Source organism: Hyperolius riggenbachi, chromosome 5 (assembly GCF_040937935.1).
Source record: "Hyperolius riggenbachi isolate aHypRig1 chromosome 5, aHypRig1.pri, whole genome shotgun sequence".
In the NCBI taxonomy this organism is placed as follows: Eukaryota; Metazoa; Chordata; class Amphibia; order Anura; family Hyperoliidae; genus Hyperolius; species Hyperolius riggenbachi.
In genome coordinates this window covers 133,944,865-133,957,551 of record NC_090650.1, presented here as the reverse complement: position 1 = coordinate 133,957,551, position 12,687 = coordinate 133,944,865, and the positions used below count along the sequence as shown (strand labels likewise).

Sequence of the window (12,687 nt, the reverse complement as noted above, 5' to 3'; positions counted from 1 at the left end):
CGCGGTCTGCCGTTCAGCTGTGATCAGTCCCAGTAACTTGCTCAACTACGTCAGTCTGGGTCTATTGCCCATGCGCAGGATGTCCGCACATGTGCAGAAGATGCAGACTGGAGACGACTTAGACAGGGCTGATTGCGGCTGATTGGCAGACCGCAGAAGGACAGCGTGGGATTCACACGTGTTTATGGGGCAGGAGGAAGCCCCGGGTAAGTACCAATTCTTTCGTATGCTTAGTCTCTGGTACACTTTAAAACAATAATGGAAAGAACAAACAAAAACAACATCTGTAACGCACTTAAAGGACAACTGAAGTGAGAAGACTATGGAAGCTGCCATGTTTATTTCCTTTTAAACAATACCAGTTGCCTGGTAGCACTGTTGGTCTGTTTGGCTGTAGAAGTGCCTGAATAACACCAGAAACAAGCATGCAGCTAATCTGTCAGATCTGACAATAATGTCAGAGACACCTGATCTGCCGCATGCTTGTTCAGGGTCTATGGCTAAAAGTATTAGAGGCAGAGGGTCAGCATGGCTGCCAGGCAACTGGTATTGCTTAAAAGGAAAGAAACATGGCAGCCTCCATATACCTCTCTCTTCAGGTGTCCTTTAACATCATAGGGCTCAAAGTGTATTAGCGACAGTGCTACATGTTTGTAAATGCCCAACTAAACAGATGACCTTTTTAATCTGGTTTTAAACACATCCAAGGATGGAGCTGTCCTAATTGGGTGTGGTACGTTTCAAAAGGTAGGGGCAGCATGACAGAAGATCTGGTTCCAATGGTTTTGAGGTGATCTCTGTGGATGACCAAGTCATTGAATCCAATTGATCTGAGCTTGTGGGAGGGGTGAGATCTCAACTGCTCCATGCAAGCGTGACTGAAGCTGTCAGATCTTATGTAAACAACATAGAATGAATGTTCGTATTGTGTATCTGATCTAATGAGTTACATTAACATTGTGTTTTCCTTTGTTTTAGGTGCTTTACTTATTTTGCTGCAGGCAGACAAAAAGGTATTTGGAGTAAAGGAGCCGTTTTCAACTTTACCATCTTTCCAGTTTCTGGAGGGATCCAACACAAATGCAGGAATGGTGATGCCAGGTGTTACGTTTGGCCTTGTGCGGAAGTCTACAAGATCTGGCAGTAAACAAGCTGTGAAATCCACAGACTCAGGGCCTCGTCACAGCAAAGCTGTTGATTACAATAACGGGCTTATGGTCACACCATTTTCCAGTGTTCAGGGTGTTACACAGTCAGGAAATACAAAGACACCATTTGGAAATATGACAGATGAGTATGTTGGGTCTACAGAACCATACCTCAAACCTGAGATTCTATCAAGCTTTCCCGTGAGGACTACTATTGCAGCTGAGCACACTAGCACTATTCTAGGCTCTTTACTCCATGCTGGAAATTTGCAAAGCCTTTCTACTGAAAGTTCACCTACCCTTGCCACTGACATATCCATGAACACTGAATCAGTGTCTGTGCCTTTTAAATCCACTCATTATAAACTATGGGATGTGTTGAATCGCAATGGCTCCTTGTTTTCTATTAGACGAGGGAAGAATGTAACTTCTCCAAGCATAAAAAGCATGACTACATCACCTCCATTTCTGCAGACTTCCACTGATACTGATGGCACTAAACCTGTCCTAGGGACAATCAAGATTAGTATCATCAAGCCACATACTGTGTCAGAACATACTACCACTTTAGAATTCATTGTACCATCTGATGCCACCACTATGAGCTCAATAACTATGTCTACAACTGGATCCACAGCTACTGGGAATTTCCTTAACAGGCTGGTACCTGCTGGAACTTGGAAACCTGGCGTTCCTGGCAACATTTCACATGTAACAGAGGAAGGCAGTCAGCCTACACACAGAGAAACTATTTGCCTCAGCAAAGTGGACATTGCTTGGATATTCCTGGCTATTAGTGTACCAATATCATCGTGTTGTAAGTATACAGTATTTATATATTTTTTTCTAGTATTGATCCTAGTATTATCTTGTATCCAGTTGTTTTCAGTTGAGAATACTTTAAAGAGACTCTGTAACAAAATTTTGAGCCTTATTTCTTCTATCCTATAAGTTCCTATAGCTGTTCTAATGTGCTCTGTCTTACTGCAGCCTTTCCTAGTTGCACAGTGGCTGTGTTATCTCTGTCATATGATCTAATCTTCTCTCCTCTGTCGGGTCTGTCAGGCTCAGGCAGTCAGGCTGGAATGTGCTGTGCGGCTTGTGATTGGATAGAAGCTATACACACCCTCTCCAGGCCCCCTGCACACCCTGTATGACTCACACACTGAGCTACTCTCAGCCTATCACTTGCTGTGTCTTTTGTTTGTAAACACTGCATAAAAATGGCAATTACAAGCCAGGATTGCAGCAGAGAGTGGCAGAAACAGCACAGAGGGGCCCAAGAGAACATAATGAATAGAATGGTATGCTTTTTACTGTAATAATTTTACAGTACAGATTCCCCTTTAAGTTTTTCCTACACTATACTGAAGACATATGTAGCTGTAATGATCTGCTCAGCTGTCTGCACAGGCAGACAGCTGTTTGACCATTCTTTAGGTCTGAGTGCTGCAGGTCTCTGGAAAAGAGACCTGTCTTCACTTTGAAAGTTTCAGAGTTGCTCTGCTGGTGAGGAATTTGCATACACTTGTCAATGCAAATTGCTCAGCTGCTTCCTTTGATGGCTTGCAGTATAAATGCCTTTTGCTCCCAGAATTCCTTGCTGGTCATGATGGTTTGTTCCTGCTTACTCACCTGGAGTATCAGCCTTTGCTATTGTTTGCTAAGATTATCTTAGAGTAATTCCTTGGGACTGCACTAGGCATCCCTTCTAGTGTAGTCAGGTTGTATTATCTGTTTTGCCTTGTACAGTCTATCTGTTGCGATTGACTTGTCGCCAGCGGCGGTCGACAGGAAATCGTTCTGTCTGCGGGGATCGCATTCGCCCTAGCGGTAGTGGTGGTGGTTCCTTCTGTACTCCGTCTTAGGGGTACAAGCCAGAGCAGCGGTTGCTACTGGTTTACTCCATCTGTCTGTCTGTCTGGATTGCATCCGCTCTAGCGGTAGTAACGGTGGTTCCTTATGTACTCTGTCTGGGAGTGTAGACCAGAGCTGCGGTTGCTACTGGCTACTCCTTCTGTCTGTCTTGTCTGGTACGAACGCTTGCTGTAGGCTCGGTGAGGTAACCGTTTAGCAAGCGTTCGTGTTCTCTATTTTGTTTTTGTGTTACATTGGTTAGTTAGGGTGGCACGCTTGTCACTGGGCGCCTAACGCACGGTGATCGTGTCTTAAACGCGTTTCTCTGTTGCGAATGAATGCGGAGTTCGCGTTTAGCTAGCGTTTGTTATTTTCCTTGGCGTTCTGATCATTGCTATTTGCTGGGTCTTTCTTGCTCCACTTGTGGTTGTGTCACTATTGGCAATCGCCACTCTTGCGATTGCGTTCCCACTTCGTTTCCGCTGTTGTGTGTTCACCGTCGCCGGGTGGCGACTAGATTGGTGGACACACATACATTCTGTCTCTGTGCTCACTTTCTCTCTACAGGTGCATTGCACCAAAGCTGGGTTCTGCCGTTTTACACGCTTGTGCAGGACTTCCGCAGTGTCAGCGCACATCTTGTGCACTGACCACGGAGATAGTTCCACAATCGTTACAATAACTTTATGAGCCAAACAGCATTGTTGAGTGCATCAAACAATTCTGTTTCTAGTTGGGAGAAATGCATTGTGTTAAATACAGATTTCTGAATTCTAAATGTGGCTACATGCTAAAAAAAGAGGTTGCTTCCCATCCCTCTAGTTATTATTGGCCAGCATTTAAATTAAATTTAAAGTATTTCACTGCAGTAGAACTTGTAGTAGACACAGGAGTCAGGACCACTGTGATCAATGATTGCTCCTGCTCTATAGACAAGATGGTTTCTTCATGTCATTTGGCACTATTATCTCTCACTTAATGAAGTTGAAGCCAAACTAATACCAACTTTTGTTTTTGGATGGGGGCTGCAGTCTTAGGGCTAAAACCCACTAGCAACCTTTTCTAAGTGCTTGTGATTTGAAAAAGCTCTTACTAATGCAATGCTATGGGGGATTTTTATAAAATCACATCGCTCAAGTGGGATCACACCCATAGCATTACATTAGCAAGAGCTTTTCAAATCACAAAGCACTCAGAAAAGCGCTCCTAGTGGGTTCCAGGCCTCAGAAGGGTTAGAATAGCTGTCAGTGTATTTGTGTTATCTGTGTCCCAAAGAGGAAGATGTTTTTCTCATTGCTTGTCTTTTGTGAGCATGTTGTGTGAGACAGGAAGTGAAGGAAATTTCTCCAGCGGGATCAAAGAACACAATAAAAAGCTGACAGAAGTTTACACCTATACTTACTATAAGAAAAAAATATTTTATTGTTGCTTGTGTTGTTATTTTGACTTTGACATTTTCCCTCACTTCTTGTTCTGAGAAAGTGATTAAAATGTATTGTACTGTAAACCTAGACACTAATAAAAATCTATCAGAGCTTCAAACTCTTTCCACATCCTCACTCCTTCAGCGGACACTCTCCCTTCTATTCCCTACTAGGCCGTGGTCATTGCCATTGTTGCTGTTACCAGTAGGCTGCTAGGGTTAGCCTGTGCTCACTGCTCATTGCTATGTCTCATTGATGCTACAATTGTATATCTGCTGCTGCTTCCCGGCAGCTGCTACTGTTAACCTGTTTTTGCTTCTGTGTTGTACCACTGCTGCTATTAATGTTAATCTGTCATGTTGCTATTATGTCAATCTGTTTTGAATGTGTTTTGTGTCTTCCTCCTTCTCTGTACCCTTTATGTTGCCAAGAACAATTCTGGGCACGACCCAGTCGTGCTTGGTGAATAAATCAATTCTGATTCTGATAACTCTTCACAGGAATAAACTTTTTGGATTTAGTTAGGCTTTAAAAAGAGGCTTGTTTCAAACTGCTACACTGATAGATGGCCACAGATTTGACCATCAGGTCGATCTCTCTCAGATTAAATCTGATCAGAGAAAGATTGTAACCTTCCACAAACTAGGCATAGATTTTAATAGATTTCAGCATAACTGCACATCGCAGCATCTCCTGCTCTCTTGTCACTGGTGGGGAAATCTCAGGGGTCATGACCTGGTAGCTTCCATGTAGCAAAGTAGTCCACTGTCCACAAGAAGAAGCAACCTATCAACCCTTGCAGGGTACTCTAATGAAGACCCGTAGCTGGACACCATGTTTTGAGAAGACCTACATCTACCACTAGTGGCAACGTTAACAGAGCCTGCTCTTCAGACAGTAACGTCTCATAACACACCAGTGCAGAAAACAAAGGGAGATCAACATAATAAAAACACCAATAAAAACCTAAGAGGATTTTTGTTTTTTCTAAACTTAAAAATGAATAGAACTAAGAATCTTACGGAGGGTAAATACAGAAGCCAAGAAGTGTAGTATTTTAGTTAAATTTATAACTTAACTGGAAGTTGTTATAGTCACATGATAGTGGAGAGGGGAGAGCATTGGCCACCTACATTGGCGGAGCTCTTCCCTCACCGCTCCCCCTGGCTCCAGCATTAATAGGCGGCAGCAGCGGCAGGCACGGAGGGGCTCATCTAAATTTTCACAGGGGGGGGGGGGTTACACTCTTATTAGGAATCAGCTTTTCAATTTCCGCCAATTTCTGATTTCCACACTGGAAATCAGCATTCCGTCTTCCGAATTCGGAATGCCAAGTGAAAAATTCAGACGTAATTTCCACTATTACATTATAGTCAATACCACCAACTTCCGTGGTTAATTGCAAAGCCCCCATAAATGCAATCTTCACCAAATCCCAGGCACATGCCTAAGTTGCCTTGTGAATGATCCTGCTCTGAACTTGGGAGTGGGAGTATTGCTGAGGTGCAGGGGCGTTTCTAGGGTCTGTGGAGATCGGGGGCACCTGTGGGCACCAGGTGGGGAGGTATATGGGCAAAAAAATGGCCATGAGGTGAGTGGACGTGGCCATGGGTGGGGCCAAATGTACATGAACTTAGCAGCGGTGTAAGCTACAGATAACGGGCCTGCCCATCGAAATATTGGATGGAGCCCCCTGTCCTTTATTTAGATAATTTACAATCAGTATAGGCATAGATCAAAGATGTATACGCACATACAATTTTGATTGGTCAATCACTGACCCCCAATTTTACCACCCCCGTGCAGTAAGTGGGCCAACAGACAATGAATTTTATGAACAGAGCTAAAATTGGCTAATCAAAATTGTATGTGTGTACCAGGCTTTACAGCTAATACTGTACATACTGAAAGTAGCAGGGATCAGCATACAATATAGCTGGTTTACAATCAGTAAAGGCACAGAGTAACACCTTACACTGTACACACTGGAGGTAAATCAGCACACAGTGCAGGCACTAGAGAACAGAGTATACTGTACATACTGTAGGCAGCAGAATTCAGCACACTGCAGCTAGCGTGCCAAAAATATGAGGATCACGTTGTGCGGCGTGCTCATCGCGCCGCGCCGAAAAATGGGTGGGCCATGGACCAGAATATAGGTGTGGTAACGGGTGGAGACAAATTTACATGAACCTAGCAATGGTGGGACATTAGATTATGACAGTGGTGGCGAACCTTTTGGAGGCCGAGTGCCCAAACTGCAACCCAAAAGTCACGTCTCTATCGCAAAGTGGCAACAGCAATTTAAACTAAATACTGTACAAACGTTTTAACTCATACATGAACATTATGGAAAATCCAACTTGAAATTAAACTGTGAAGATAAACAATTTCATCCATCCTACGCCTGAAAAATGTATTCAATTTTTTAGAACCTCCCAGTTTTATTTTCTGTTTTAAAAAGCTAAAAAAGTAGGTTTAATGCTATTGTCTCATATGATAAGGATTCAGCTTTTCCCATAGTCTCGCAGTTAGCAATCATGTGACCCCCAACAAGACAAATTCAGCAATCATGAGGCCCCCAACAAATCATGAGGCCCCCAACAAGACAAATTCAGCAATCATGAGGCCTCCAACAAATCATGAGGCCCCCAACAAGACAAATTCAGCAATTATGAGGCCCCCAACAAGACAAATTCAGCAATCTTGAGGCCCCCAACAAATCATAAGGCTCCCAACAAGACAAATTCAGCAGTCATGAGGCACATAAATAGACAGCATTTCACATAAATAGGCAGAATGCCCCCTTAATATGGTAGCCCCCCAAGTTAGGTAGTGAGTGACAGGGACCCCCAGGTTAGCTAGTGAGTGACAGGCACCTCCAGTTAGGTAGTGAGTGACAGGGACCCCGATAGTGAGTGACAGGGAGCCCCTTTAGGCAGTGAGTGAGTGCCAGGGAGGCCCTTTAGGCAGTGAGTGAGTGCCAGGGAGCCCCTTCAGGCAGTGAGTGAGTGCCAGGGAGTCCCTTCAGGCAGTTAGTGAGTGCCAGGGAGGCCCTTTAGGTAGTGAGTGAGTGCCAGGGAGCCCCTTTAGGTAGTGAGTGAGTGCCAGGGAGCCCCTTTAGGCAGTGAGTGAGTGACAGGGAGCCCCTTTAGGAAGTGAGTGAGTGCCAGGGAGCCCCTTTAGGAAAAGAGTTAGTGCCAGGGAGCCCCTTCAGGCAGTGAGTGAGTGCCAGGGAGCCCCTTTAGGCAGTGAGTGAGTGCCAGGGAGCCCCTTTAGGCAGTGAGTGAGTGCCAGGGAGCCCCTTTAGGCAGTGAGTGAGTGCCAGGGAGCCCCTTTAGGCAGTGAGTGAGTGCCAGGGAGCCCCTTTAGGCAGTGAGTGAGTGCCAGGGAGCCCCTTTAGGCAGTGAGTGAGTGACAGGGAGCCCCTTTAGGTAGTGAGTGAGTGACAGGGAGCCCCTTTAGGTAGTGAGTGAGTGCCAGGGAGCCCCTTTAGGAAGTGAGTGAGTGCCAGGGAGCCCCTTTAGGCAGTGAGTGAGTGACAGGGAGCCCCTTTAGGCAGTGAGTGAGTGACAGGAAGCCCCTTTAGGTAGTGAGTGAGTGCCAGGGAGCCCCTTTAGGCAGTGAGTGAGTGCCAGGGAGCCCATTAGGAAGTGAGTGAGTGCCAGGGAGCCCCTTTAGGAAGTGAGTGAGTGCCAGGGAGCCCCTTTAGGAAGTGAGTGAGTGACAGGGAGCCCCTTTAGGTAGTGAGTGAGTGACAGGGAGGCCCTTTAGGAAGTGAGTGAGTAACAGGGAGCCTCTTTAGGAAGTGAGTGAGTGACAGGGAGCCCCTTTAGGTAGTGAGTGAGTGACAGGGAGCCCCTTTAGGCAGTGAGTGAGTAACAGGGAGGCCCTTTAGGTAGTGAGTGAGTGACAGGGAGCCCCTTTAGGAAGTGAGTGAGTGCCAGGGAGCCCCTTTAGGCAGTGAGTGACAGGGAGCCCCTTTAGGCAGTGAGTGAGTGACAGGAAGCCCCTTTAGGTAGTGAGTGAGTGCCAGGGAGCCCCTTTAGGCAGTGAGTGAGTGCCAGGGAGCCCATTAGGAAGTGAGTGAGTGCCAGGGAGCCCCTTAAGGAAGTGAGTGAGTGCCAGGGAGCCCCTTTAGGAAGTGAGTGAGTGACAGGGAGCCCCTTTAGGTAGTGAGTGAGTGACAGGGAGCACCTTTAGGTAGTGAGTGAGTGACAGGGAGGCCCTTTAGGAAGTGAGTGAGTAACAGGGAGCCCCTTTAGGAAGTGAGTGAGTGACAGGGAGCCCCTTTAGGTAGTGAGTGAGTGACAGGAAGCCCCTTTAGGCAGTGAGTGAGTAACATTGAGGCCCCCCCTCTAGCCGCTGCACCGCCGCTCCCCCCCTACCTCTCAGCAGACCTCAGGATCAGCGGCGACCCGACCAGTTGTACGAGCGGGCGCCGGACGCACCCGCTCTATATGCGGAAGTGTTGTCACTTCTGCATATCAGTGCGGGCGCTGGGTCCTAGCGCCCGCACGATTGGTCGCCGGCTCGCCGCCTGATCCTGAGTGACGCGGCGGCGGTGGCGGCGGCTGGAGGGAGCCGTTGAGATCCGTGGCACCCCAGAACAGATTGGGGGCACGTGCCACCCCAAAATAGGGCTAGCGACGCCCCTGCTGAGGTGGTTGTATGGTACCTACAACCTTACCGTAGGCTTCCGGCTAATATCACTTATTTTGATCTACTAAAGAATCACTTCAAAGTTAAACATAATGTGTAGAAAAACAAAAAAGGATAACACAGCAGACAACGGGAGCCCAATCTTGTGTAGTACTTACAATCTGGGATTGGTAATAAAAGACAGTAAATGGGTACTCCCACTTTTCTAGTTACAGCGACCGGTATAAACGCATGCGGAAAAGTATCATCCCCATTCAGCCTTTTATGATGTAAAGTTTTCAGATTTCATAAAAGTAAAATTCTACAAATGTCAGATCCCCAAATACTGGTAACTAGTAGAAGCAGGTCTTGGCTTACCTTCAATGAAGACAACTATTTGATAATTTAGGACGATTTAATAAAGGGGAACTGAAGTAAGAGGTATACGGAGGCTGCCATATTTATTTCCTTTTAATCAATACCAGTTGCCTGGCAGCCCTGCTGATCCTCTGCCTCTAATACTATTAGCCATAGCCCCTGAACAAGCATGCAGCAGATCAGGTGTTTCAGACTTTAACCCATTCAGGTTCCGTCGTTTTCACGTGAGAAATGTTCACCTCCCATTCATTAGCCTATAACTTTATCACTACTTATCACAATGCACTGATCTATATCTTGTTTTTTTCCGCCACCAATTAGGCTTTCTTTGGGGGGTACATTTTGCTAAGAGCCACTTTACTGTAAATGCATTTTAACAGGAAGAATAAGAAAAAAATGGAAAAATTCATTATTTCTCAGTTTTCAGCCATTATAGTTTTAAAATAATACATGCCTCCATAATTAAAACTTGCGTATTGTATTTGCCCATATGTCCCGGTTATTACACCATTAAAATTATGTCCCTATCACAATGTATGGCGACAATATTTTATTTGGAAATAAAGGTGCATTTTTTCCATTTTGCATCTATCACTATTTACAAGTTTAAAAAAAAAAATAGAAATATTTCATCTTTACATTGATATTTAAAAAGTTTAGACCCTTAGGTAAATATTTACATGTTTTTTTTTTATTGTAATGTTTTTTTTTTTTATACTAAACATTTTATTTGGGTACTTTTGGGAGGGTGGGAGGTAAACAATAGATTTATAATGTAAATGTGTGTTAATTGGTGTAGTATTACTTTTTGGCCACAAGATGGCAGCCATGAGTTTGTTTACATGACATCACTCTAAGCGTAGCACGCGCTTAGAGTGACGCATCGGGAAGGAGACGGCCAGAAAAAGCTCAGCTTCCGAGAGAAGCTGTCGCTTTTTCAGCGGGGGAGAGGAATCAATGATCGGGCTCCATAGCTCGATACATTGATTCCTTGGCTACCGAATCCGCGGCCGGGAGTGCGCGTGCACGCGCACAATCGGCCGCGGGGGCGCGCGGTAGCGCGCATGGTTCCTGGACGTAGAAACTACGTCCAGGAACCAAAATAGGTTAAAGTCAGATCTGACAAGACTAGCTGCATGCTTGTTTCTGGTGTTATTCAGATACTACTGCAGAGAAATAGACCAGCAGGGCTGCCAGGCAACTGGAATTGATTAACCACTTCGCAACCAGACCTTGTTTTCCCCTTATTGACCAGAGCAGTTTTGACACTTTAGCGGTGTCCCTTTTTAATCAGCCATAACTTTATCCTTACTCATGACACCTAACTGATCTAGGTATCGTTTTTTTTCAGGACAAACTAGACTTTCATTGGCGGGTATTTTATGCATTTGGCCCCTCATACTTTATCCCCCCCCCAGCTGCACATTTTACCCCTCCCACCCCCTACCAAGGGTCCACACACCCCATAAGACCCAGCCAGATGCCCCCCCCCCCCCCAGGCAGCCCCCTCGGTGGCCAGATCGCTATAAAAAATGATAAGAAAGCAGCCTGACTCACCTTATCTCATTCCAGTGATCAGCCTGCAGCCCAAGCCCCCGATCGCCGCTCTGCACGCAGCCCTGTGATGCCGGTTACCGGGTCCCGGCTTGATGACGTCATCAAGCCGGGACCCGGCTATTCAGCATCACAGGGCTGCGTGCAGAGCGGCGATCGGGGACTTGGGCTGCAGGCTGATCGCTGGAACGAGATAAGGTGAGTCAGACTGCTTTCTTATAATTTTTTTTAGCAGATCCGACCACGGAGGGGGAGAGATGAATGATCACGCTGTTTGCTACAGCGGTGATCGTCCATCCGCAGGGGGGGGGGGTCACTAATTGGCTACAAGGGAACATTTTCCCTTTCACCAATTAGTATTGCAGCTGTTAGTGCCAGGACGTGCGCTCTGAAGCGCACCTGTTCCTGCACAACAGGGCTGCAAGCAGGTCAGTATATCTACGTCGCTGTGGCTTGGAGAGAGCCACAGCTGACGTAGATATACTGTAGCAAAGGACAATGTGGTTAAAAGGAAATAAATATGGCAACCTCCGTATACCTCTTACTTCAGTTCCCCTTTAAAAGAACAAACCACAACGTGTTTCATGGTCTGAAGCCACTTCTTCGGGTCAATTTGTATTGTCAACAGTAATAGGAAGCTCAAAGCACCGTTTTACTGGTCACTTTCGTCTACTAGTCACCACTTTAAAGTTATATATTGTATGGTTATACTGGAAAGGCTGTTTTGTATTGTTGCTGCTGTTGTTTTATCACACAACAGAACTTTTTACTACACTATTATTTATCCTTTGTGTTTTTGATAAGAGATTTCTGGCCAGTGTGAGGATCCACAGAGAAAAGATTGCCCTTTTTTCAGTTGACTGTGAAGGCTCAATCAGTGTATGATTCCTGCTGACAGATGAAGATGTGCTGTCTGAAAAGATACTCTGGAATATCATGCAGAGCTCTTGATCACTTAGGGATAATGTTAGTAAACTTCGTGGAGAGAAAATTCATTTTCATTTTTCTGTAGTAGCAGTCTTGTTGTATACTGTAACATGTTCAGTATACCTCTAATGACAACAGCATGTACAGTATATACATTGTATGATGATAGCAAGACTAACACGGAAGAAGCTAACAGTCAGTGCAGTGAATAACATATGCTTTCATAGTACTCTTTTAGCGGTGCTCCAAACAATAAAGCAGGAGATGCCCCAAAGTGTGGCTTCTGCCAGCCCCCTGTAGCCGCCCTGTGCCTGTGCCATCCTGGAACGATCCTCTGGTCCCCCACCATGGTTAAGTTTCAGTATCACCGACTTGCAAGTTGACAGCCACTGCGCCTGCACGGCCCTGGGCGTCCTCGTTCGCGCTCCCATCACCAGTAGAATCCTGCACAGGTGCAGTACGAGAAAACCTTGCACTGCACCTGTGCAGGACGCCCCGGGTGATGGGAACGAGGACACGCAAGGCCAGGGCTGTGCAGGCGCAGCCAGGGCCACGCAGGCACAGAGGATGTCGACTTCCAAATTGGCGATACCGAAATTTAGCCTTAGTGGGAGACCGGAGGACCGTTCCTTGGCGGCCCGGACACAGGGAGGCTGCAGGGGATTGGTAGATGCCCCAGGTAACCAAAACTCTTTTTTTTTTAAGTCCTTCCAGGTTTCCTTTAACAATGCCAACTGCCTGGCTGTGCTCCTGATACA

At 46.0% G+C, this 12,687-nt stretch overlaps 1 protein-coding gene across 3 annotated transcripts in view; it reads left to right on the top strand.

Moving 5' to 3' along the window:
- TMEM108 (transmembrane protein 108) overlaps positions 1 to 12,687 on the top strand; it is a 282,268-nt gene that overhangs the window by 225,155 nt on the left and 44,426 nt on the right. For all 3 annotated transcript variants that reach the window (XM_068234491.1, XM_068234490.1, XM_068234492.1), the window contains one exon: positions 979 to 1,965. In XM_068234491.1, coding sequence (XP_068090592.1) covers positions 979 to 1,965 — 987 coding nt within the window. The remainder of the gene's footprint in view (positions 1 to 978; positions 1,966 to 12,687) is intronic.